This window comes from Notolabrus celidotus, chromosome 7, assembly GCF_009762535.1.
Source record: "Notolabrus celidotus isolate fNotCel1 chromosome 7, fNotCel1.pri, whole genome shotgun sequence".
Taxonomy (NCBI): domain Eukaryota; kingdom Metazoa; phylum Chordata; class Actinopteri; order Labriformes; family Labridae; genus Notolabrus; species Notolabrus celidotus.
In genome coordinates this window covers 20,737,744-20,764,864 of record NC_048278.1, presented here as the reverse complement: position 1 = coordinate 20,764,864, position 27,121 = coordinate 20,737,744, and the positions used below count along the sequence as shown (strand labels likewise).

Here is a 27,121-nt window from a genome sequence, read left to right as displayed (position 1 = left end):
ATCCAAATTGTTGAATGTAAAGACTTCCAGAAGAAGCCCTGTGCATGGTGTTGAGGTTAGGCAACATGTTGTTAAGTTTTGTTAAATGTTGTTGTGTTTTCTGTAATGTCGTCATGTTATCTGAAATTTTGTTGTGTTTGCCCTTGACTGTCCTCGACTGCGAAGGGAAAGTTATATTCTGAACTGTACACTAAGCCATTACTTAGCCAGGCGAGGTCCTGAAACATTTCATAAAAAAAATAAATAAATATAAACTCATTCAGTTTAAACTGTCATGAACATGTGACAATTTACAAAGTGAGTTTTTCCCTAAAAGTTTTAAGTTGCATCTTAACCACTGCCTGAGGTGTGAGGGATCCCAGTGACCAGAAGGGGGCAGTCTCAATCTGAACTACCTGTCTAAAACCTACCTGCTGTCACTCTGGCAGTGGTAGTGTGAAAAAAGTTTACAGTGGAACCAGTTGTTTGTACCTGGCTCTGTGTTCTGGCTGCGTCACGCGCCTCTTTGCATATCTTGAAATATATACAAACACTGTGGAGTAGTTTTTCTTTACCCCATTGATCACTTTGATCCTTTCTGTATTTTGTCTTATAGGTGGATTCGAAACATGTTGCAGCATCAACAAAAAAAAGGTTTATTAAAGGAACATTTCTTACAAAAATGTGGTTACTGAAACTATATCATGATGAGTTCTAAATGCTAAACACTTACACAGGTATGTAATGTACTCATTGTATACCTGTCACAGAGACGTAAAGTCCTCCTTCATTATCATATTGTTGCCATGGTATTTCAAACTCACGAACAACTAAGAGGTGATGAGTGTATGATGTGCTCTAACTCGCATGGACACTAATGATACCTAATGCAGAGCAGAAAAAGGCTTTCAGAGCAGGACATTTGTGGTTAATCGTTGCTCAGGTTGCATTTCTTTAAGAAGATGAGCTGTGCTGCTCCCACAAGGATGATTCTGAATGACAAAGGTAAGACCTGCCATACAATTTTAAACAGCCCGTCATCTTCTATGCAGATTACACTAAGCTGCTGTAGTCTTTTCTCTCGGTCCTGCTCCTCCAAAGTGGACTTTCTCCTGTGGAGCAGAGGAAACTGCTTCACACTCATTAAATCACTGCTGTTTGATATTCATTAATTTATTCCATTTGCTCTAACATGGTCTTATTGGTCACGTTGCACATTTCTTGTCAATTCTAACTTTGTGCTTAAAGATTGATGAGTGCTGTAAAAGCCGATTACACCCTGTCAGTGTTTCTCTCTATTAATCTAGTTTAATTAGAGGTTACTGGTCCCTGCACTTTTGCATGTTAATCCTTATGGACCAATTCTTATTGTCAAGTAAAGTGATGTCATTCAAACGCTCACATCCTTGTGAGGGGTGTTCACTGTTACTTTATAATTGTGTGTGTATGTGTGTGTGAAGCATCTGCACAGAAATGAGTGGGGCAGGTCAGTGAGAGGTGGACCTTTGTCCGGGGTCAGACCGCTGCCCATTATTTATTCATGCCAATGTATCTGACCGGTCACCTAATTGTACCAGGAGGAGCCCAATTACCCTCCGCAGTCTCACATTCACAGTAAAAGGAAGCTGTATCACATGTCGGCCATGACTAACAGCACATGTCTTATTTACATTTGCACATCTCAGATGAAACTCTTCAAGCAAAGAGATGCGTGTCTGTTTAAGGCTGCCAGGTTAGTTAAACTGAAGCAAGCAGGAGTCAAAGAAAGATATAAAAGACATAAGATTTGACGAGTAGACTGAGAACTGCTGACAAAGTGCTGCACCATAGCAGTTTGGTTTTGTTGCTGTGAGCATGGCAGACAAAGGTAAGATGATGTCTGGATATTTTGTCTGTGTATGTGAGCGTGTGTGTAACATGAGCAAACACTGTGTCCCCTTCTCTTGCAGCCGACTCCAGTGAGGATGTAAATACGAACGCAGTGACAGAGGAGATCTCCATTTCAAATCAAGTTGACGACCAACAGAACAACAGGGAACCCCTCAAATTTCTGCTTCCTTTTTCTTGTCTTCCTTCATCTTTATCTACACATGGTAAGTTGCATTTCTCCCCCTTTTTAATAAATGTTCTCATATGCTGAGAAAATTTGATCATATTCAAAGTATTAACTTTATTTTCTTGTAGAGTGTAGTCTTCTTTATACAAATGTGCCGTACAATGATCGAAGGTAAACGATGACACTTGCTGCAGTAGAAGTCTGGACAGCAGCTTTTATTCACAGTAAGATAGACAGGGCTCACAAACACCTGATGCTATACCTGTGTGGTCTCAGGTTACAGTCACTTAAAGCTGAGCTAATGGACCTAAAAAACAACATGAAGCAGCCGTTCAAAATATGTATAAGTATAAGATAAAATGTATTAGTTCAATGACAAGTATTTTAATGTATGCTACTGCTGAAAGTATAACTTCATACTGTGTGTGGAGTAGCTTTGATACAATACTTGTGTCAGTAATAACCTGTGACACTGCCGAAAGGCATTGGGTTGGTCATTGAACCAACCTGATACGATGACAAATCGGCCCTCAGATCAAACTAGCTTCAAATAACTGATCTTCTGACACTTCTGCATAACAGTGTGGTGCCAGCAGAGAATGAAATGCTAGTCAAAGCTAACAAAATGTAATCAATCACCAGTGTTTTATGTAATACTTTTTGCAGTAGAATTGGAAGTCTATTTGGTATCAATTAACACTCAGGTCATGGCATTTGAGTGGGTATCAGTATGAGATCATATCTAACTTAAACACATCACTGATGCATCCATCCATTTTTATATTCCTTGTTCTTTCAACTTTTCAAAAACCTCCTCTCTCTTCCTGTAGTCTCCGCCCCATCAGACCAAGTCTACATGCAGGCAGCAGCCATTTTCCAGCGGCTGCGAACTGAGAAAACAGTCAAACAGCAACTCCTGCATTATGAAAAGAAGACTGGCACACCACTGCCAGAGATCGGAGACAAAACCACACAGAGACAGGCCTTCCAGCTCGCCTTCAACACACTCAAATGTATGACTCCCTGAAGAAACGTATACTGTTTACAGCTGCTTGGAAATATTGCATCTGTAAACTGAATTTAGTTTTTAGAAGTAGAAGTAGAAGCCCACACCTTGCTTTGAAAAGACAGACTGATGGTTGAATATAAAGTCAGAGAGAAATTAATTTGATCTAGTATACTTCAGCTACCTCTGCAGACCTCACACACCTCCTATAAGGAGGCCTTATCTCTATAATGAACAGGAGTGGAGCTGCAGCATGTGTCAACTCCAATATTCACTTTTGAATAGCAGCCTCGACTGAAAACTGTAGATTAAGTAGTGTATATATAGTCGTACATTTCATTTCCCCATGGGACTGCAAATTACTTCAGCTGGAGGGGCAGCAGATGTCTGTAAGGGAGGTGATAAGAGGGTGCATGCAATGGACACACACACACACACACACACACACACACACACACACACACACACACACACACACACACACACACACACACACATTCCTTCGCACACACAATGTATGCACTTATGCGGGAAGCACACACAAAAAATGATACACAGAATCGAACATGTCAGGGATGGCTGCTGTCCAGCCATGCAGATCGTTTGGATTTGACTTGGCCAGGTTTAGAGATTGCACTCTCCAGTAATTTTTTCATTGAGTTTTATGTTTAAAGCTACCCTGATAAAATATAGATATTACTCACACAAGCAAGTGCCGTTGTACTGAATATCATTGATTGGTGCCTCAGGGTGAGTGCCTAAGATAATACAGCCATGCTTGTATTCCAAAAAGCAGCATGGATCTCAGTGAAATATTGCTTTTAAAATTGTTTTAAAATTGTTAATCTACAACAGATTATTATTTTTGTGATTTGGCTCTGACAACACAACTAGTTCTACAACTTGACTGGAGCTGGACTGTTTCTAAGCTACAAAAACATATTCATGAACTTGTGGCTTTGTTTACTAATACTTTTTGTTTTGTACATTGGTTTCATGTTTCAACAACCCCAATCCCATTAGAGTTACGATTATTTGTAAATTGCAGAGGAAAAAAGAATTCAATGGTTTGCAAAAATTTAAAGCCTATTTTTAATTGAAAATAGTACACGTGTAAGCTCATCATGCCATGGGCACTAATGCATCTCCATGTTGTCACAGATGCTAGCTTTTCAACTGTACAGTATGTTGATGACGAGCCAGCATTCATGACTCCAAAAAGAGTGTTAAAGTTTGATTTGTTGGACAACAGGACATTTCCCACTTTCTGGATCTTTTTTTATATATGTATCCTCTTTGCATGGTACAATTTCAATCTAGATTTGTGGATGCAGCAACAAACTGTGTTCACAGAAAATGGTTTTTAGGTTTGATTTTGAGCCCAGAGACATATCTGTTTTAATGCAGTGCCTTCAGAGGGCCTGAAGATCACAGCCATTCAGTATTATTTTTAGGCCTTGTCCTTTTTGGGGGGGGGGGGACAAGGCTTGTTGCAAATTTATGTAATTAGTTGGGAAATGTTCCTCCAGGTGGTTTTTCTTTACTATTTGAATTCTTTTACATTCATTGGTTTGGTGTGGAAACCCACAAATTCACTGTTCTGAATTATTTAGCAGCTAAAAACCCACAAGTGATTCTCAGGGGCTAGTAATAAAAAATAGTTAAAAAAACAGTGAGAGAGTTTAAACTATACTCATGACAAGCAACATGACTTTGAAGCAATGATAATGTTGCTTCAGTGTTAAAATAGGGAGCTGCTGGCTAAACTGTTCACCAAAATAACTTTATGAGATGATCAATATTGTTGATTCTTTCTTCCCCAATGCCTACAAATGTCAAGTTCTGTTTTTATTTAGCCAAAATATCTGTACACAGGATGAAAGTCTCTTCTGGGCATAGTCTTTTTATTATTTGGCAACTTATTTTTCAAAGAAAGGAAATTGTTTAAACTTCAATGTTAGCTCTAAAATTATTGGTGGAAGAAGCTAGAAGTCACAGTTTCTCTGGGTTTTGACTTACATAGGCTTATTCATCCAAGTCTAGTTGCCTTTTTGGATTAAACTTTGAAATACAAAGACTTAGTTTAGTCTACAGAAATGATAAGCTATTCTTCTCTTGGGTTTTCTCCTTACCAGTTGAGTTAAGATGAATGCAATTTTGTTTGTGGTTTTGGCAGCAAAGAAATGCTAAAATACTCATTTGGAAAAGTTCTCAGTCAACTACTAATCAGAATTTGTGTCTGATGTAAGTGAACTGAACCTTAAATGTAGTGTCTCCTGTGTGATAGTAGCTGATGTTTTGTTTTGTGTCCATTAAAAACATTGTTCTTCTTGCAGATCAAGATTTATTGGAGGACATCATCACTGACAGCTGCTTCAACACTTCCCAGCATATTGTGAGTCCCAACAAATTTGATATAAGCAGTCACAAACCGAAAAACTGATTAAAAACACTTCAGCAGTTACTCACTGACTGTTAAACTGTCTGGAAGTTATCTGTCTTGAAATAAAGTATCCGTGCTCCCTCTGTCCATATGTGCTCCATCAGAATATGGAGAAATGGAGGAGAGGGAGCAGGGGAGGCAGTTAAAGGCCATTTGTATTCAGATCTGTGCGTAGTCTGGCTGGTTATAGGTGGCAAATGATGCATACAGCAGAAAGACAGACGCACTCTCTCACACTGGGAGACTGTAAATGGGGCCATAAAACACTGTGCAGTGACACATACATGGACAAAGACACACACCTATGTATGTGAATGTGTGTGTGTGTGTGTGTGTGTGTGTGTGTGTGTGTGTGTGTGTGTGTGTGTGTGTGTGTGTGTGTGTGTGTGTGTTTAAAGGATGACTTTATTGAGGGATGGGAGAAATAGAGGGTGTCTGACAGTATGACTATAAAAAGCGGCCACATGGCTTTTTGTAATTCAGCACACCTCTTTACTGCAACACACACACATTCTACCTCCCACACACACATGAACATACACCCACCCTGAGGAAAGGAGTAGAGGGAAGGGATGGCGTGAACATAGACACAAAGGGAAGACAGGGAATTGCACTTTTAGTTTCCGTAACGCAGTAATAATCAATACTGTTTAAATAAAATAGGGATCACATGACTTCACTTTATAGAAATGTGAAAGATGATGCTCGATTGAAAAGCCCACTGGGGAAGGTTTTCAAATACAGTCATTGAAAAATCCTCTGTGACAAACAGAAGACAGACAAGGTAGATAATTTAGCTGCTCAAGGTGCAAATACTTCCACCGGGAGGTGGTGGAGACCCAAACAAAACTAAAAGGAGAGTGGATATGAAAACAGCCAAAAATACAGAAACAAAACTCCATATAAACTACAGTATTGCTCTGTAAATGTTAGATGCGTACATTGGCCACTGCTTGGAAGTTTGCCATTTTAACTTAATGGTGAGATTAATGATTCTGGAGAGAATTTTTTATTATGATATAATGCTCCAGCTTTCAGCACTCTTTCAGATGCTGCGTTTGCTGCCTGAAAGTTAGTTAGCCTAAGTAAGGGAAGCAATATTTACTACTATTATGGTGTAACTCTAAAGAAATACATGGAGAAAATACTGCTAATAGATTAAAGAAATCTTAATTTAACCAAAAGTATAGCGGATTGGGGTCGAATGCTTCACTTTAAAAAAAAATTTGGAGGTGTCTACCTAATGTGGTTTGTGTTTATGGCTTGTTTCTGCAGCCCACATGCATTAAAAGTAGGAAGAGAACTGCCCTCTGACTTAAAAAATGACTGGCTTTCAATATCCATCCGTAACTGTGCTTTAAAAGGTGATTTATCTGTGTTTGTTTACTTTGACAAGTCACAGTGTCTTTTACAAAAAGGTGTATGTGATGATACAGAAGAGATCATGATAAGAATAACCAATGCAAAAATGTAACGACTAATGAAATTTGTTGTACTTTGCAGTCCAGGGACTTGTTACCATTGGCAATGGTGATGCTGTGTGACTTCCAAGACAGGAGGTTTTCGTTGCATGAACGATTGACTAAAGAAAGGGAGGAGCCTCTGCATGAAGTCAGGGACATGGAGAGCAGTCTGCTGAGGTTTGTGTGGGTTAGCATTAAATGTTAATGTCAGGTATTACAAGTCTTATTTCTCATGCAACTTTGATATGTTTTTACCTGTATCAAATCAGATAAGAATTGACACAATGGTGGCTGTTGTGTGATGTGTGTTTTTTTCGTACAGGTGTAAGACAAAGCTGGCTGCATCCCTGGCTCGCTGTAGAGTGAAACAAAGCCTGCAGAGCGTCTCCTGTTTTTTGTCGGATCCTGTGAGAACCAAACAGCACAGAGCCAAACGTTTGCCACTTTACGCATGGGTCAACACTTTAAAAACCAGGTACGCTCACACATGCGTTCACTCAAAGAGAGGGACATGCAATAGCTTTTTCATTTAAATCCAAAGGCACATAATGGCAAGATAGGGAGCAGAAAATATGTTTCTGCATCCAGTGGCTCCTTACACATAGCCTACTGTGTGTAAACCAGCTGGTGTGAGTCAAACACCAGAGAGCACATGATGCCAGAGTGAAAAAAGTGTTCAACTTTAACAGAGAGGCTGTGAGTGTAAATTGAATGCTTCTATTTGGGCTTGGAGATACTGTTTGGGATTAATGGTGAGTGAAGTTCATTGGAGCGTATCTGAGACACGAGGCTTCAGAATTTTCACAGCTTGAGGGTAAGAAGTGCTTCTGTGGTTGGTGATGTAAAGCTAAACACTGCAGCTCTGTTCTCTGCTCAGTTCAGCAGTCAGTCTTTGTTTTGGCCACTGATGCATTTGAGTCCCAAGTTTTGTCTGTAAATGCTATTCACTGCATGTTTGTGAGAACACTGCCTTCGATATATTTCTGCTTTGAATAAAAAATGTAGCCACTGAGTAATTTCATGCCCTCTCTTTTTTGTAGTGTCGAGGAGGTGTGTGAAGCCTTGAAAAACGCTGGATTGCGTGAAGTAAAAAACTTGTCTGAACTCGAGGAGTCAGCGTTTTGCAGAGACCCTCTCTGTCCTGACACACTGGTTTTCTCTCCGCAGCTTCATGCTCTGCTCCTGCACAGCACAGTTACACATGCACTTAACACACAGGCAAGTATCATTTTGTGTTTTGATGGAAGTGTGTGATTGGGCGACAAGGTATGTCAAGTTAAGGCAACATATTTGATAGTAGATGATTTCCAACTACTGAGAAACACTACTCTCAAAAACAAACAACCTCTCCATCCTCATCGAAAACTCCTCCGTCTCCCTCTCCCCCCATGTTAAGAGTCTGGGTGTCATCCTCAACAGCACACTGACATTCCAGTCCCAAATCACTAATGTCAGCTGGTCAGCATACTTCCATCTCCGTAACATCTCTCCCCTGCGTCCATCTCTCTCCCCCAACAGTACATCTATTCTGGTTCACACCCTGGTCACCTCCTGCCTAGATTACTGCAACTTCCTTCTTTTTGGTTAACCTGACAAATCCATCCATAAACTTCAACTGGTTCAAAACTCCCCTGCCGGCATCATCACCAGAACCCTTTCCACCAGCCACATCATATCTGTCCTGCAACAACTCCACTGGCTTCCCAATAAATACTGCATCACTGCAAGATTCTGTTCCTCACCTACAAGGCCATCAACAACTTAGCTCCTCAGTACCCTATTGACCTCCTACATACAAAAATACCCACCCATGGTCTCAGGTCCTCCTCTTCCCACCATGGGGTCGAGAGCCTTCAGCCGCTCAGCCCCCCGCCTCTTGAACTCTCTCCCCCTGGACGTACAAAATTCCACCTCTCCCACCACCTTCAAATCCTGCCAAAAAACTCATCTTCCATCAAGCATTACTCACTCTAATCCGTCTCTTGGGACTGGAATGACTTCCCCTCCCCATCATTTTTCTAGTTTTGTATCTTCATTCTAATGTATGTATTTATTTCCTGTTGAGTGTTGCTTTTATTATTGCTATGTTGTAAGGTAACCTTGGGTGTCCAGAAAGGCGCCTAAAAATAAAATGTATTATTATTATTATTATTATTATTATTATTATTATTATTATTATTATTAAACAGTCAATTTTGAAGAAATACAGCCGTTAGTTTACTAGCATGGCTGTAAGGTAGGAATTCAGGCCATGGCTTACTTGTCATGTAACAATATTCAGGTAGGAAGTGGTGGATCGCTCACATTAACTGTTGTCTAATTTGCTAACAATACTGTTCGCCAAAAATTGATGCCCTTCCTACTCTCATAACTTTTTCAAACTGTAACATTAGCTAGAAAGTTGTTGAATGCTACCACTAATTGTTGTCCTACAGTAGCAAGTAGCTCATGAAATGTATGGATTCACCTTGAAATTGTCCCAAACTTCCTCTGGTTCACCAGCATGTGTAATCTCTTTGCAGGACAGGAGTGTGTGTGTGGCTGTAAGCACATTACGCCCCCTGTTATTTGAAAACAGTGACGTGCTGGTAGTGGGGTCTTTCTCTGCTGTGACAGTAGCTCACATTGCAGTCGTGGCCGCTGCCCGCTCCGGACGGGTGTTGGTGTGTGGTGCTGATCACACACCTTCACACATAGAGGAGACACAAGGGCTGCTCACCCAAATGGACATAAAAAGTGAGAATACATTCAAAGATTTTTGTTCACACACACCTACTGGACAATTACAAAACTTCTTTGTTGTGAATCTATGGCTCGTGCAGATGTCAAAGTCCTGTCAGAAGTGTTCTGTAATCTAGATGAGTGGGACGCCCGCATCCAGCGTTTAAAGGTCATCATAGTGCTGCCTCAGTGCTCGTCCTCCGCCCTCAATGACCCCGTGCCCACCATGCACAGTGAACATGGAGGTACGTCACAACAGGGAGGAAGGTAAAGAACATGAAAGAGGGGAAATCACCCTTCAGCTTTCACTTTCAAAAACAAGGATAAAATGGTCATTAAAAAGGGGGACAGAGCAAACTGGGAGAGAATTGGATAGTTATGAGAGAGAAGAGGGAATTCAAAAATCAATTTACAGAAAATAAAATACAACAGCTATATTCATGGTACAATAAAAAGGCATTGTCTTTTCATTACCTCAGATAATAACAGTTTCATTCTGTTTACAGACTGGGATCTATTGCCAGACTTGTGTCGTAGTTCTGTGTCTCAGAACAAAAAACACGCCATGGCCACACAGCAGGCACGGCTGCTGGCACACGCTCTCTCCTGTAAGTACATTTAGAAATCATAGACAACACATTAAGAACTCGATAGAGAACTTTTCTCTGTACCTTGAATTCTCTCCTTTTCTCTTTCTGTCAGTCCCAAAGGTTCAGACAGTTGTCTACTGCACACGCTCAGTGTATCCAGAGGAAAATGAACAGCTGGTGAAGAGAGTGTTGGAGAAAACACACACTCCCTCCAAACTGCTACCTTTCAGGTAAGCAATAAAAGGATGAAAAATAATACCTACACAAAGAATGAGAAGGTATCATTTCTCCTTGTTAAGCTTTTAATTTGGCAATCAGAATTTTCATTACTTGTCCACAGGTTCAAAACAACAGAACATCGGAAACTCAAATCAGTCCTGATCCATTTCTGTTACAGGCCATACATACAAAGCAGTCATGTTTTCAAGAAAGATAGGCGCAGATAAATCAAATCAAGAACCTGAGGGCCTTTTATAGAGTGGATTTTTTTATATAAACTGGTCATTAATCTGCAAGTTTATTCATTGGCCTTTCTCCACTACTGAGATCCTGTGAGCTAATGGTACCCATAATCAGCCTATGCATGCCTCCAAGTAGAGTGTCTCCTGTAGGCCAAGCTTACAAGTTCCTGCTCGCTCATAGGCTTCATATTCCTTTGATAGATTTTGAAATCACTTTTTGGCCCCAAGAACAGTTTCAAGATATATGTATAGTTTTCCATGGAAAGAGGAGGCATCATTTACCTTGTGAACAGTTCAAGGTGTTCTTTTGATAGTTTTACAGACTTTTCTGTAATAATAGTAGCCTATAAAGCTTTGGCTGGGGAAAAGGCTATTTTGGCCACAGGGGATTTTATGCTGCCAGCGAGCACCAGGAAGAATTGAAGGAACCGAGAGAGACATCATAACCCCTCCACAGTAACACTTTTAACATGCTTATTTTAAGGAGGTATTGTTATTTACTGTGTTCACATTTTGCTATTACCAAGTATCACTGACAGGGCTGGCTCTTGTTGACATCCAGGAACAAAATTGATTTTGGTCTCATTTATTTTTTTCCTGACGACTGTATGTGAAAGTTGAATGTTTCTATGACTCATCTGTTTTGATTATAGTAAGGCACATAATTAGGCGTATTTGTAGTTGACGCTGCTTTCCAGGTGGCACAGTCATGGCCTCAGCTCCACCAAGTTCGGTTGAGTCAGCATTTCAAATACAGCGTCGCCGAGCTTCATAACACCTGTTTAGAAACTAATGTGTGATGTCACTGAGATCAGATCCCCAATTTCATGGCATTGCATCCATTCGTTCTTGAGTTATTTGACCAAAACCCAAATAAGGCAGCATTCTTATGGTGCAAGGGAAAATGTAGAGGGTCCCAAAGGCTTAGTGAGGTCTATCCTCTAGGGGCCATATGTTTTTACATGATAAACCACAAACTGACAAACTGATGTAAGTTGAAGGTAAAAAGAAACGCCCCTAGCATAGCTTGAAAACTCAGTGCAGCACTTATCACATATACACTGTATTAAGAATGGGTACCGTATTTTGGCAATTTGCCAAGGTCTCATAATGCATGCTGCTTAAATAAGTCTTCACACAGAAGTATAATATGGCTAAATTGACAATTAAAGATTAGCAGAGAGTATGTGAGCTCAGTTTACTGTCTCATAAACAAATAAGTCTGCTCAACAGCTGCTCATTCAACATCTGAATATGTTTCTGACTGCAGAATTGTTTATAGTGAGCACTGAGGTTCATCTGTGAGTTTCACAGACTGCTGGAGAGACTGTAAGAGAGAGAAAGGGAGAGAGAGACTGAGAGAGAGAGAGACTGTGAGAGAGAGAGAGAGAGAGAGAGAGAGAGAGAGAGAGAGAGAGAGGGAGAGGGAGAGAGAGAGAGAGAGAGAGAGAGAGAGAGAGAGAGAGAGAGAGAGAGAGTAATGTCTGTGTCTGCTTTTTCTATGACAGGGCATCTCTTATATCTCTACACTGAGTGTATAGATGTCAAGGGCTGGACTTTAAATCAACTTGGGCTGTGTTGGGACAGGATGCAAGTTCCTTTAATTTACCTTCTGTTTTGTTGAAACTTTAATTTAACTTTTGACTTTGTAACAAATCATTTTGAATTATTTTAGAACATTTTAAGCCTATAAGATCTATATGTTGTTATTTGGCTGTGTTTCTTTTTTAATCCAAAAATATGTAGAAGAGTGCAATTTTCAAATTCTTTCTTGTTTTTTTATCCAGCTGCAGTCGAATAGTCACCCTGCTTATAATGCGAGTGCAAATGAACACTCTTTCCAAGCTTCCTATTCAATTTTAATGGGAATGAAGGTCATCATATTCATGCTTAAATAGAATTTAGTCACTGTTTAGTCCACAGAGAATTGTAAATGAACGTTTACTAACTTCTCCATGGTTGTGGGCATTCACAGCAGATGTTCAATTAACAGCGACCAGCAGGGACAGCTGGCTGTGAAGGACCCATAAACATGCATGTCCTCAGGCTTTGAGCTGAACAATGTGTGACCAACTCCCCAAATCACTTACAATAACAGTAGTTTTGCATTTAAACCAAGGGTGTGTCCAGAGGGGCAGAAAGGAGTGACATGCCCCCCCCCCCCCGGAAATTTGATTGGCCTCCCTAGGTGAAACATAACAATTCCTTAACTATCATCGGCTATTTGACTGTTTTTTAAGGCAGAGCTGAACTGCAATAGACTATTGTGTGAGATTTGAGTGTTGCCGCTCTGTTGTATCACTATTTTAAAATAACATTTCTAATCAGGATTATAAAATCTAAGTTGTCAAGAAAGCATGAACACACCCCTGATTTACACCATTAAATTTGACTATTAGTTACATTGTACTGCTGCATATTAAAATATTGTTATAAATGAGAGATAAATGCTCTATCTTTACTGAGTAAAAATTATTTGTTTGTCTAATTTTTGAACAACTACGCATCAGTGAATTAGTCTAAAAAGTTCTCCTGCCTGCTAGATAAAAACCTGATTGAAATATATTAAAGGCACCACAAACAACAGCATAAAATAACGTTCCCTTTAATTGGTTGTCAAAGTTATTTATGGTGTCTTACCTGAAAGTGACAATTCTTGTGTGTTACATTTCCTTTGTTTACCGTGACTTCTCTGAATTAATGTGACAATGATGAATTTGTGTACCGTTTCACAACTCTTCCATCTGCTGCTGTGTCTTCTCTCGAAGGGTGAACGGTCCAATTTTCCCTGATGAGTTGAAATCAGTAGATGCAACAGACACCAAGTTCTTCAGGCTTGAATCATCTCAGTTCACAAATGGCTGCTTCATCGCTCGGCTGTCCAGACAGGTGAGAGAAAGAGGATGAAAATGTATGAGGAGACTGAAAGGGAAAAAAGTGAGGGACATTTGGAGGGCAGTGTTGTGTTTGGAGATTGAGGAGTAACAGAGATTGAATGGTATGTGTGTGTATGTTCGTGTGTGTGTTTGTGTTTGTGTGTGATTGCTCTGCGGCGAGACCTTCCAGTTGTGCTGAGGCTGCACTTTTTAACTGTCTGTCTGCAGGGAGGTCAGTTGGCACTGCTTGTCTGCACCATGCACACAAACACACACACACACACACACACACACACACACACACACACACACACACACACACACACACACACACACACACACACACACACACACTTAGACTATCACTCTGAAACACTGCAGCACTATTCCAAAACTCCATAAAAAACAGGCATGTTTTGGATGAAATACGTCTCGACTCGTGAAATATTTCTGTATTTTACAGCCAAGATGAATGGATAATTCTCTCTATCTTTTCCTCCTTCCCTTCAGTCTTATTGCATCACCTCCTTGCTCTATCTGCCCCCTCCTCTTTCTCCCTTGCTCCACTCATAAAAAGAAGAAAAATACATCATAAGGAAATGAGAAGCTGCTCCTTGATTCCCTGCAGCTCAAAAATGGTGCAGGGAGGGGACTGTGGCTAAATGTGTTTATTTCAATATACACACACACACACACACACACACACACACACATACACACTCACGGGCATTCACATTAATTAAAATCTAACGATCATCAAGTCTAATTAGATCAGCTTTCACTATTGCAGTGATTTAAGTCACATCAGGGCTGTGGCTGTAGATTTAGCTACACTGACATATTTGTGGACTCCACACCCGTCAAAACTGTGCTGGAGGACGATTGAAGCGATCTTAGATAGACACATGGCATCATAAGGTGACAGAGTGAAAGCAGAGGAAGACAGAGAGAAGAGATGGGGCAATAGGGAAACTCTTGGAAAATAACAGAGACTCAAAAAAACAGACATCTTTATGATGCAAGCGATGTTTCAAAAATCTGTTGTCTGTCAAGTGGAGAGCACATCTGAAAGACTGCACTTGTTCTTGATTCTGTTGAAAATAGTGTGGTCTCACCCATTTTATCACTTACCCAAACTTTTGCTGCTATATGTTTTCATCCTCACAAATGGCTCAAGTAAATAAGACTAAGAACCATGGTAGCAGCTCTGCAGTGCTAATAGTGTAAGCAAAATATCATTGCAAATATCAGAATGTTAGGGCCTGTGTCCACCGGCTGCATTTTTATTTTTGCTGACAGTTCCCTGGATGACACAGCTACTGTTGCTATGTTATAAAAGCTATCTCACAGCACTTCCTCCACCCATTAAACCTGTTTTCAGTTTGTCTGTATGCTTAATATTTGCTTCCACTCACTGAAATTTTACAAAGAAAACACAATGGAAAGCACCTCTCTAGCATTAGCAGCAGCTCTACACCTGAAAAAAACTATTCCTGTCAAAGTACAAGTCTGATTAGTTTCTCATCAGACATAGTTGTTGACAACCATGATATTAGTCCACCCCCTTCTTCATTTTGGTCATTGAGAGAGAAGTGGTATTGAAGAGTGCTGTGGTTTTCCAAAAGTGCACCATTGCATCAGTTTTGTATGGATAATGGGAGCTACAAGCCCCTCCCAAAATGCTGTTAGTGGTATTAACATGCTCACAAAACCTTTTATCCACTGCATGGCTCATGCTTCTCTCCCTAGTATACAGCAATCAACTCTATTTTATTACAAACTCTCTTCTGTGGCTGCATAATTAAAGTGTGGGAGCTTAAAATGACTGATAGCACATAGTTGAGAACGTGAAAAACAGTATAAAGGAAGATTAAACTTTGAGAGTGAATAAAAGATGCATGCAGTTTTTTGAGCTATGCACTGAACATCATTTAACTTTAATAGGAGAACAGATTATATAAAGTGTGAACATTCAGATAGAGAGGGAGGACAAAGAAGAAAAATACGTACTGGAGATTAAAAAGGATTTTTACTCTATTAAGATTTGGGTGGTTGTTCTGGTGTTAAAGAACCTGCTGGCTACATATCGCTTGGGTCCACTCATTGTCTGCAATGCTGAGGGAGACTCTTTGTTAAAACACATCAGCAAGTGGTCTGTATGCTACTCTGCCCAGATTAAGAAACATTAAAGAACATTTAGTGTACTGAGTATTCCACTTTATCGTCTTTGAGTGTTCATGCACCTGAAGGGAGTTAAATATGTAAGTGTGTTCCATTTTATAAAGACATCCTTGTGAAAAATGTAAGTATTTATTAACCATGCAAGCGTAGCTTTGTATGACACAAGCTCTGTTTTTCAGTCCACTGCTTCCATCCAGATGGAAATATTGAGGTTGTTCATGCATACATTAACTTATTAACAAGCCTATAAAGTAGCTACACAAGCTGCATGACTAAAAGGATGGCAGTGGTAGTCCATTGAAGGTTAGTTTGTCCATTACAATGGCTGGCCTACAGTTTCTTGAACTGCTATCAGATGTTTAACGTAAAAATTTTGGACAAATATGCATGATCCCCGCAGGATGAACCCTCGTATTTGGGTGATCCATTTACACCTCCATGAGGTAGACAATTTTTTATTTTACATAATGGTCTTAATGGATCAGTTTCCTTAAAATGTTGGCCCACATATCCAAGTTACCCTCAGAACAATTTGTAATGACTCAGGTTCCCCTGATGATTATTCCCTGATGATTATCTTGCACTGTCATTAGTTCAAGATATCAATGTCCAGTACTTTTAATGCCCAAATACAGGCAAATCCCCTCAGCCTTTGTTGCATTTAGTTCAATAGCGTAACAATAGCATGCTGACAATGCAATTGGAAATCTGGTAAAAGTGGTTTGTGCCTTTTCAAAATATTCCTCACATTGGATGAAAAGGCACCAAGCCCCCTGAAAACTCTTCTTCTCTCCTCATACTCTATTTTTCTCTGCAGTTCCCTTTATGGCTAGTGGCACATTTTTCCGGTTGTTGCATAGATCTCCTTGGTGCGATGATACCCTGGAGGCCTGTTGTTTTTAATGTGTTGTATCTTCACATCAAATCTCAAACTGTCCTTGCTTTTTTTTTTCTTTCAGGCAGATCCCACTAAAGTAGAAACAGTCCAGGACGTGCTGGCAAGGGCAGCAGCAAAGGGCCTCCTGGGTGGAATAATTCCTGAACAATCAAAAACTGGTAAAAAGGGGAAAAGCAAGAAGAATCGTGTAGCTTCAGCAGACAGCAGACCTCCTTCACCCCAGAGCCAGGGAAGGCAGACAGGAGGGGAGCTTGAGAGTGGAAAAGATCAAGTCGCATATTCAGAAGAGGAAGAGCAGAGAGGTGAATGTAACGAGGAAAAGGAGGTTAAGGGAGGGAAGAAGAAGAGAGGGCTAAAAGGGCATAAGAGAAAGGCCAAACAGCAATCAAAGCAAAACAGCAGGACTACAGCTGGCTCAAAAAATCCCTCTCAAAGTCACAAGAAGAAACCGAAAAAGAGAGAAACAAAGCGGCGTCTCACAAAAACTAAACCAAGGAGAATACCTCGTCTCACACTGACATTAATATCCTCCGCAAAACCTCCCAAACATTTGTCTCCCATCACAGCTCTTGCTCACAAGCTGATCGATGCTCCAGCAGTTAAACCACAGCTGACTGTGTTTAGCACCCCTACCCCTGCCAATCCTGTTCGTCCTGCTCCACCTGCGGCGTCCAAGCAGGTGCAGAGGAAAATCACAGAGACAGTTAAAGCGGAAAGAACAATAAAGGATGCAGCTAAACCAGACAGTCTGGGAAAGATGAGAGGAAAGACAGAAACACTGAAAACAGAGAAGGTTACACAGGTTATATCAAAGCTTTCAGATTTTGTCTTGCCGCCCATCTCCTTCCAATCTTCCAGCTCTCTGAGCGGCAAGAGTGTTAGTTCCCCCTCTCAGCGCCCATCTCGGGCCTCCCACTCTGAACTCACCCAAATATCTGCATCCTCCTCTTGCATCTCTCTGCCTGGGTTATAGACATGTGGGGATCAGACTCACTGATGGGGTAAATTAAATTATGAGCATGCTTTACCACTGCAGTGATAAGATCACAGAGGAGCAGACCTCCGAGTACCTTATTTTAAAGCATTAATTTTTAATTACACTGAGGAATGTTTTACCAATATGAACAGCTTTAGTTTGCTCTGTATTTTCACTGTTTTTATGTCCTAAAATGGCAGCTTTTCAAAACGACTGAATTAAATCTGAGTGAAAATAAAAATGTTTGAACTTGAATTACAATATTTAACTTGTATATTTAAATCAGGCCCCACAACCCAGAAGATTACCTCAGTATACACTTTGCACACGTGCACATACACATCTGAAAAATGTTTGATGACCAGTCATACTCTTTTTTTTTGGTAATTAAGTTAACATAGGAAGTCATGCCTTTAAACCACCATCACATATTTACTTCATAGGGACTGTATGTTAAAATTAGGGTAATATTATGATGGCAGGCTGAAAAAATAAAAGGATGATGACATTTGTATTTTTTTTTTTAAGAAGAGGGCTTGGGGCTTTTCCATTTCAGATTTTAACAGAAGGTCAGATTTGTAAGAATTACAATCTTTGACCTTCGAGCCACCAACAGCGAATAAAAATGTTTATCCATTCACTGATAGATGCATTATTGTGATATGTTTGGAGGAATAGTTTCTTCTTCCTTTAGCCCAAAGAACAATATATATTAGCTTCATCTAGGCATGGCTTTTAACAAATATATTTTCCTACTAGTTTTATTACAGTAGACCAGTAAACCAGAGCATTGAACTTGAATTGAATGATTTGTATCTTTGGAGGCCTGTGATAGGGATTTTTTGTTATATTATGTTATATTTTATGTAAAAAAAATATATATATATAGATAAAATTCAGTACTGTAAATTTCAGAAATTAAGTTATTTTAGGGTTTTTTTATATTATATTTTGCCTCTTTAGTTGAAAAACACACTTTCTTTTTTTTAGACATCTGAATACTGCTTCAAAACAAATTCTGGGCAGTCTGAGAGCTCATGGTCATAGGGAATAAAAAATAAAAAAATAAAAAAATAAAAAAATAAAAACTAGATTCAGCCTCGATGCGCACACACATGGGCGCACCCACACACACATATACATAAAAGCCAGATACATTATAATGCTGTTTATTCTCACAACTGGTTACATTGATAAAGTGTACAAATCAGTGAGCAGCAAACGGAAGCCAACACATCCACCTGTGGGAAATGTGTGTGTGTGTTTCGTTTAAGAGTGTTAGATTGACAGATATGCTGGGAGTCCACTGCTGTTACATCATCATCATCTTCTTCTTCCTCATCCCTCCTGAACCAGCAGTGGACTCTGAGCTCTTAGTGCACTGTACAGGGTGAAGATATAGTTCCTTTTTCTGACTGTTTCTGCGAAGCGGAGCGTGTTGTAGCATCGTGAGTTAACCAGAGGCTGAGACAATGACACCAAGTCCAGAGACTTTACTCGCCCCAACTAATAAAATCAGTATATACCTTTATAAAATAGAATAAATAAAATAAAAAATATTTCTGTTCAGTACATACAGTCGATCTTTCAACCATCCATGGGCATGCAAGGACTTTCACGACTTTCATCTCTGGAGATCAAAAGAATGCATAGATAATTGCTCAGTTAGATTCAGCATCAACTAAATTGACAACTGTGAGAATTTTCCAATCACTTCTCTTTTCATTATTTGCTCTTGCATTTTTCATATCTACAACAATGTATATCACTATTTTACACTTTGGCCATTTGGTGTGTTTTTAAAAAAAGGCATTTCTTACAAGAAAATAATGGAAAACTACAGACATTCAAAATGGGAAAAAAACAACATAGCTTATAACGATGATTAATGCCAAATGTTACATTAATATGGATAATATGTACACACAAATGTTGTTTTCATTCACATTTCATTGTGACAAAAGAAGGTGATGTGGCTTCTGTTCCTCATCTAAATCTCAATAACACTTATACTTCCTGAAACCTTTCTGGCTACCTGTGGCGATCAAACAACGGACATTGAGACATTTATCCGGAAAATTGTAAAAACATATCCATGTTTCAGTTTGCTAAGCTCCGCCCACTTTGGCAACTGTTGCTGCACCTGTCAGATTCTCACCTTCAACCTTCTCACACAGCACTAGGGTATTTTACAAACAGCAGCAGATTTACAGCTTGAAATTTGTAGCTATTCAAGTAGTTTTTTTTAATCTCATGCAGAAGTAAACAAAGCAGACTCTCAGTCAAGCAGGTATTATTAGCTTGCTAGCTAGCTGTTTCAGCTAATGTTCGCTACAGAAAGTGACAGTTTCTGGCTGACTCTTCTTATACAAAGGCAGCATCTTGCACAGCTAGTCTTGCTATCATTTTGGCAGACTAAGACTTCACATGCACCATCAATAAGTTGGCCTCTTCAAGTGTTGGTGATTATTGTTGATATTTGAAAGAGTTGGTGTCTTTTGGCTTTTTAGGCAGCCAATGTGAAGATCATAATGCTTGGCTGGGGATGTTGTGCTCAAACTTTCCCAAAACCTGTAAAAGGACAGTGCTGTTAATATTACCTTTTACTATGATATGCTATCAAAAAAGGTAGCCAGTTAGCTTGACATGCCATGTTTCAGAAAAACCCACAAGGTACATTATGTCCTTTCTGTTAGTTTTAGAACGACAGCAAAAAAAAACCAAATCCTCTTAACTTTTCACACACTGATAACTGGACTTCCTACAGTCACAGGATAAAACACTTGGAGCCAATTAACAGCTTGACAGGGCAGCAACGTCTGCTTACAGTTCTTTAACTGGGATGGAGGGATCTAGCAAACGGCTCACCAGAGAGGTTCAGCAGTAATCTGCTGTAATGTAGAGATAATTTTAAAGGACTTCATTAGATATGTGATAATAGAAGCTAGCAGTGCTGAATTGAGATTCATGTGATACAAACAGGAACAGACAAAAGCGAGTGATCTTGTGGCACTGATGAAAACAGTCATACAAAAAGGAAGTAGGCAATGAAAACACGGTGAAGGCGCATTCAAGTGAACAGAACCCTGGAGACAGATAACAGCCCAGGATCGTCCTGTTTGATTGAGTCAACATGTCTCTGTGTTGGCTTTCCTCTGGAAAAACAACTGAGGCTGGAGGTGAACCTGTCTCTCCACCTCTCACCTCCTTAAAGTTCAGCCCAGCTGTGGTCAAAACCAGCGCCACCACACCCAGAAACACAAACACATTCCTCCAGTCGTCTTCATTGCATGATTCCTCGAGCCTTTCCTGTTTCCAATCCTCTTATAAAGTCTCTGGTGAGGTGGGATCTAAAGGAATGAAATGTCAAATTTCCTCCAGCATGTGTACTAAACAGCAGCAGCAGCAGCATGCTGATGTCTCCTGTCTGTGGAGCAGCAGTCACATAATCTTTATAGCAGGTAGGAGCAAAACTCTTTCCATTACTGCATCTCTTCCCTCCGTTATGGCTATTGTCTGTTATCTTCCAAGGTGAAAGAAAGAACAACACTGCAAGAATAGGAGCGATGTATTCTGGTGAAAGGTCACCACTCGTTCAGACCTTCCAGGCTGTGTCTTGCACAATTGAAAAAACAAAAGAAACAAAAGAAGAAAAAGACAGCGTGGCTTTGATTTCTCATCCCGTCAGTCTCTGAAAGCAGCAGCGGATTGTTGATATCTCTAAAGGTTTTTTAGAAAAAGTTCATGCAGGATAAGTTAGACAGGTTAGACTGAGAGAGTGTGGACCGACGGTCAAATCTATTGAGTCTGTAGCAGCTTCCTTCTTTTCTCTATTACATACTACATTTCAGAAATGATGGCTTCATTTTTCCCACCTTCTATTTATGTTACATGAAAGTCTACTGAAGGTTATGAGAAAGAGGGACAAAGGGAGACAAGGCAGCCACTACAGACTACACACTGTACAGAAAGCTGGACGACACAACAGCTCCCTAAAAGTGAAGCCAGAATATTTGGAGCTCCCTTTATTGACTGGCTGGAGTATAGGTAATGAAGCCTGCCTTTTCCATATTTGGAACACACATCTTAACATTTTGCTCTGTGAACCAGATGAGCAGTGTAGCTGAAGAACTGCAAGAGAACAACACTAACAAAAGAGTCATTCAGCTTCCACAAAAGTGAATACCTACATCAGACCAACACAAAGACCTTTCAAGCTGTGCCAACTGAGTGAGTTTTTACTGTCTCATCTGTAAGTTAAATGTGTTTTCTGGGTGGCAATAAAGGCAGGACAATGATACCTTGGCTCCACTAGCTGATCCCTACTGCTGCTGGCTTCACACGTCATCACCAGTGCTAGATGTCAGGGCCTGTCAGGGGGAGTATTCTGGTTTCAGTTTTATACAACAGGATCAGTAAGGAGCTGTAAACATGTCGTCCATCTTTCTGTACAGTCGATTCTACAGACTATCACGTCAACCAGGTGAATGATGGGGTTGTGGCCAGGTGTGTAAGGTCATGCTGGCAGCACAGACACAAATACGATGAGAGCATGAAGAGATCAGCGGTTTGGGCGTCACACGTGCCCAGCTTGAAGAAGAAGAACTTTCTACATCTTCAGTTTTTACTTTGTCGTCCTCACCCCTGTTACTGCTATGTACACGGTCACCTTCACAATCCTTGTTCAGGTGCTTCTCTGTGGTTTTCCTTCTTGACGTAGTATCACAGTCATTCTTCATCCCACTTGTTTTCAAAGGAAGCAGATTCGAGTTTCAGGAGCTCCTCAATACTTAAAGTAAAACTCAAATTGTAACCAAAGGAAGCGAAAGAACAGTAAAGGGGTTTCTGAAACCCTGGGGCTTTGCTGTTTCCATGGTGGTGACAGGTTTTGGCAGAGATATGACTGGTTACCATGGTGACAAGGGGTTGTGGCAGGGAGTCAGTTTGTTCAACCACGGTTACTGCGGCAACTCAGTGACAGGTCTCTTCTGTTTGAGGGTGTCGATGAGCGACAGGACGCCTCTCTTTACACTGGTGGAGACCCGACGGGACACAGAGTCGCCAGGGGGAGATGAGCCGCAGGCTTTCTGGGAGGGGGGTCGAGCCACCAAACACTTCTGGTACCGCAGCTGAAAGTGAAGGAGCAAGAAAGAGAGAGGGAGAGGGGAGGTAGAGGAAGAGAGAGAGAGAGAGAGAGAGAGAGAGAGAGAGAGAGAGAGAGAAGGACGCTTAGTAAATAAAAGAGAATTACATCTGCTGAGTATACGACTGTGGAGGTGTCTGCCTGTGTGTACGAGGGGAGAGGTAGAGAGTGGTGCAGGCTGTTCACTGTGATCAATAGTAATGACTGATGTTTCTTGTCACCATGAATCAGTTTTGGTGTATGTGTGTGTGCATCTCTGTGTGTGTGTGTGTGTGTGTGCTTGTGTGCTTGTGTCCATATATCCAAAGTTCTGATGTGTGATCAATAGCCCAGCCTGCAGTCCACTAATCTTATGACTCACACCAAGCAGAGAGGACAGAGGAGAGTGAGGGACTGCAGAGGGCATCCTGGGTTGTGATTACGGAGAGTACAATGATTAAATTAAAATTATTATTACATGTGTTTGTGCGACACAGGGGACACTGAGTCACTGTCCATGTGTCTTTTTAAAAAATGTGTAACAGAGGGCGCTAGCTGCCTTACTGCTTAAAATTAAACAAGTACAATAAGAACATTCCAGACATATGTATAAAATGTACTGAATCTAAAGGAACATTAGTACACTGTATGTGGGAATGCAGGAAAATAAAAATATTTTGGGAAGAGGTTAGAAATATCATTGAGAAGATCATTTCCAAACAGATCATACTAGATCCCAAATTGTTTCTGTTAGCAATATATCCAAAAAAAACATTGTTACACTAAAAATGAATGCAAATTTATTGACCATAGTCAAATGTATTGCACAAAACTGGAAAGGCATTAACGGACCCAGTACCGCCCATTGGTTAAATCAGATGTTGCCAACCCTCCCATTAGAAAAAATAACATAAATCCAGAGCCAAAGAACATGTTTTTGAAAAAATGTGGAAACCTTTCATTGATCATGTTAAAAAACAATCCAACACTGCAGTCCCAAAATCCATGTAGAAATGCAGATTCTTTCATTTTGTCTTAATATATGCCAACTGACCTTGATTTCTTTCAAATTGAATAGCCTTGTTTAATTTAGAGAAGCTTTGTTCATTCTCTTTTTTTATTATTATTATTATTATTTTTCTTTCACTGTTTGTTTAGTTGTTATTGTCTTGTTTGTCCGTTTGTTAAATCTTGAGATACAGCCATACAGCTGGGAAAGTGGAAAAAGATTAATGATAAATCTGTATCTTTATGGTTAGAAACTTCAATAAAAACACTATGGCAAAAAAAAACACAGGGCGCTAGCTGCCTTACTGCATAAGCTTGAACCTCATATGCAGAGGCTACAATCCTCATTGCAGCAGTTGCTGGTTTGACTCCTGCCCACTACCCTTTGCTGCACGTCTTCCACTACTAGTCTCTACTATATTTTCTGTCTCTCTCCAGCTGTCCAATTAAATAAAAAAATGCCCTAAGACCTAACTTTAACGGAAAATCTTTACCAGATAACTTTCAACAATACTTTCTGTCAGATATGACTGATGCAGAGCACACGCTGCATTTTCACTTTGGGTGGCTTCTCTGGATTTGAACGGGTGTTTTCACCTACAGTAGTTTGACAGAGGGGACTATTACAACCTGAATAGAGCTTAAGGGTTGAACTGTAAATCATGAATATGTCAGGGCTAAAACCCAACTCAAACTAGAGTACAGATATTAACTTTCAGAGAGAAAGGTTTTAAATGTGATGGTGCTGATTGACCGGGTGCACGCATTTTCATTTTTCTACCCTGACAAATTCAGCTAATATCAGGAACTGATCCTGTACAAGTGTTTGTTGAAGGGACTAGAATCATTTGAGGTAACATCTGGATCTACCGAAACATGCTTTCCTAACTTTGAAAACAAAATGAAATAGCTGGTCAGATTTTGCAAGCAGCCATATAATTTGCTGGCAAAGCAAATGGGAACTACCACAGCCAACACTTCACCTCCCTCCAAACAGGTAGATTAGTTCTCATTCTTCAACCTTTAAACTAAATGGCTGCCCGCTATCCTGCTGATAAAGAACATAGAACACACATAAGCATAAAGTAGGATTTAACCTGCATAGATTGACTCAACACTGGTTCCATTATCACAGTATCCATATCAGCTGTATGTGTGAGTAGTAATTGACCAATATCAGATCCCAGTGTAGTATTGTTGATTCCCTTTGTCATCTTGGGTTTGTAAATATTAAATGTAGCATTTCTGAAGTTTAACTGGAGAAAATTCTTCTTACCAAGAGAAAAACTTTCACTGTCTTTATTTATTGAAGTTTTTAATCTGTTCATGAACTCCCCTTTAAGTCTAGAGTCCAAGGTGACTTGGTAACTTCAGATAACATTCATGGTTATGTTATATTTACACTCAGTCCTTTTGTCACAGTCTACACAGTTGGCTCAGTGTTTTGGAATCTGGTTGTCAGCTCTGTGTTGATGCGCAGTGACTTACCATGCAAGCTGCCTGAACAGCCTCCGACACACTCCCAGCGTTGGGATCACACCACAAGATGTGACAGTCAAAGCGATGTCCGCCAGCGTCCATGATGAAGGCAAACGTATGAATGTCTCGCCCGACTCCCATGAAAGACAGGAAACGAACACGGCACTCCACCAGCACTTCCTCTTCGTCCTGGTCAGAGATATTCAAGCGTGAGATGAATTGTGGAAGCAAAAAAGCGCTTTGACATTCAGAGTCTATGTTAATATCTTCCAGAATTTACAGCCTTTCTTCAACAAGGAGACCTCACAAATTCACAGAAGGAGTTTACAACAATCAACAATTTGGTGCACTTGTAAGCTTTGATTCATGGTAATTCACACAAAAGGAGCTGCCCTGTTAAACTGCAGCCTCATATAAAACAGGCCTACTGAAACATTTAACCTTTAAAAGCTATCATGCTACAACAGAAACTTTGGAGTCTCATGAATGAAGGCTAGATTATCAATCTCACAACACTTTTTTGAGACTGGTGGGGTTAAAAAAAGAGGTAGAGTGAAGAAAACTAAAGATGGCAGGGTTAATAGTTCAGTAATGGTGGATGTGTGTCTGACCTTTTCTTTGCTGATGGTGACAGTAGCATCTGCCACATTGAGGGCAACAGGAGTCCAGTCCTCTCTGTTGGAAGAATTAACTAAAGTGTCTATAGCTCCATTCAGGATGTCCATACCTGGAGCAGAGGAAATTCAAACAAACACAAACATCTAAATATCCCAAAAGTAAAACGACCAACATCAATAACCACTGTGCACTCTGCTTTTGATTAGTTTCATGAATATTCTGTTTGTGTTGAATGTGTCAGACTGACCTATTGGTCTGACCACAGACAGCATCCCAAGGTAGAGCACTTGGAACTTCTGCACCAGCTCAGTCTTTGGTGTGGGGAACTCTGCTGGGGAGAACCACACACACATTTAACATGCGCTCATCACAATGAGTGTTAAACAGTGGATAAACAACCAACAATGCATATTTATGGAACAGTGGGTCCTTAAGTGAAGTCTGCCAGGTAAATATTTTGATAACGCCGAAGATCTTTCGCTGAATCCCGACACTCTTTTACTTTGTATTCCGTTTTAATGTCTCTCCACACGATGCAGAAAAAGTTAAAGGACTTATTTTAAGTTCTGCTTTTGAAACGCCACAAGATTTCCCTCTTTTCTACCTATTTATTAATGAATGACTGCTGTCATTTAATAATACGACACTGCTTGATGGGTAAAGTTGGTTTGAATTCCCTACATCTCACACTGCACTTCTGATTCCCCATGTTTGAAGCGTTCAATTATTTTTTTATTTTATTTTTTTATGCAGATACAGACACTGCAGCTGTGTAATGTGACGAGCTGTCAGCAGCAAGCTGGGCTGTGTGACAATATGAAGGTGAGGTGATGATGAGCACTGGCACATTAAGCTCACACAATGGACCATCAACCCCTCAGTTTTTCTTCACTGTAAACAACCATTAAAGGTGCCATGTGGATATTTTATACCACTAGAGCGTTGAGCTTTTTCTTTCATGAATAGGTCTCTTTTTATTTTCCCTCTGCAAGCAAAGAAGCACCTGAGTGTGCTCGAGGATACACAAACCTGCCAGAGTCTCACACTTCTCAGTGATTGACAGCTGGTAGCAGTAAAACACAATGAAGCATAGCAATGAGCCGACGCTAAGGATCAAATAGGCTGCAAACTGGTAAATAGCGATGTAAACAGTGCGTATTTAAAATCCTCTTCATTAATGTTTAATGAGGGATGGAATACATTCAGCTATGTATTTTTGAGGGGGGTAGGACACATGGAATGGG

General features: G+C 40.2%; 2 protein-coding genes across 5 annotated transcripts in view; one reads left to right on the top strand and one right to left on the bottom strand.

Moving 5' to 3' along the window:
• Positions 1–918: 918 nt before the first annotated feature.
• Positions 919–18,087, top strand: LOC117816293 (putative methyltransferase NSUN7). The gene is made up of 13 exons (XM_034688496.1): positions 919–984; positions 1,929–2,072; positions 2,866–3,048; positions 5,378–5,436; positions 6,988–7,124; positions 7,270–7,422; positions 7,988–8,165; positions 9,470–9,683; positions 9,770–9,913; positions 10,175–10,276; positions 10,371–10,488; positions 13,488–13,608; positions 16,736–18,087. The coding sequence occupies exons 1-13, from the start codon at positions 942–944 to the stop codon at positions 17,645–17,647; spliced, it is 2,508 nt and encodes an 835-aa protein (XP_034544387.1). The 5' UTR covers positions 919–941; the 3' UTR covers positions 17,648–18,087.
• A 716-nt stretch (positions 18,088–18,803) lies between these two features.
• Positions 18,804–27,121, bottom strand: part of apbb2b (amyloid beta (A4) precursor protein-binding, family B, member 2b) — a 56,426-nt gene continuing 48,108 nt past the window's right edge. For 2 of the 4 annotated variants that reach the window (XM_034688102.1, XM_034688104.1), the window contains 4 exons: positions 26,125–26,208; positions 25,871–25,986; positions 25,269–25,448; positions 18,804–22,779 (listed from right to left, as the gene is read on the bottom strand). In XM_034688102.1, the coding sequence (XP_034543993.1) occupies positions 22,609–22,779; positions 25,269–25,448; positions 25,871–25,986; positions 26,125–26,208 (551 nt within the window). In that variant the 3' untranslated portion in view covers positions 18,804–22,608. The remainder of the gene's footprint in view (positions 22,780–25,268; positions 25,449–25,870; positions 25,987–26,124; positions 26,209–27,121) is intronic. The other 2 variants (XM_034688103.1, XM_034688105.1) reach the window with 2 other exon arrangements.

Coding starts and splice junctions, on each gene's coding strand:
- LOC117816293 (XM_034688496.1), top strand. CDS start 942: ATGAGCTGTGCTGCTCCCACAAGGATGATTCTGAATGACAAAG. Junction 985..1,928: donor GATGATTCTGAATGACAAAG/GTAAGACCTGCC, acceptor CTTCTCTTGCAG/CCGACTCCAGTGAGGATGTA. Junction 5,437..6,987: donor TCAACACTTCCCAGCATATT/GTGAGTCCCAAC, acceptor TGTACTTTGCAG/TCCAGGGACTTGTTACCATT.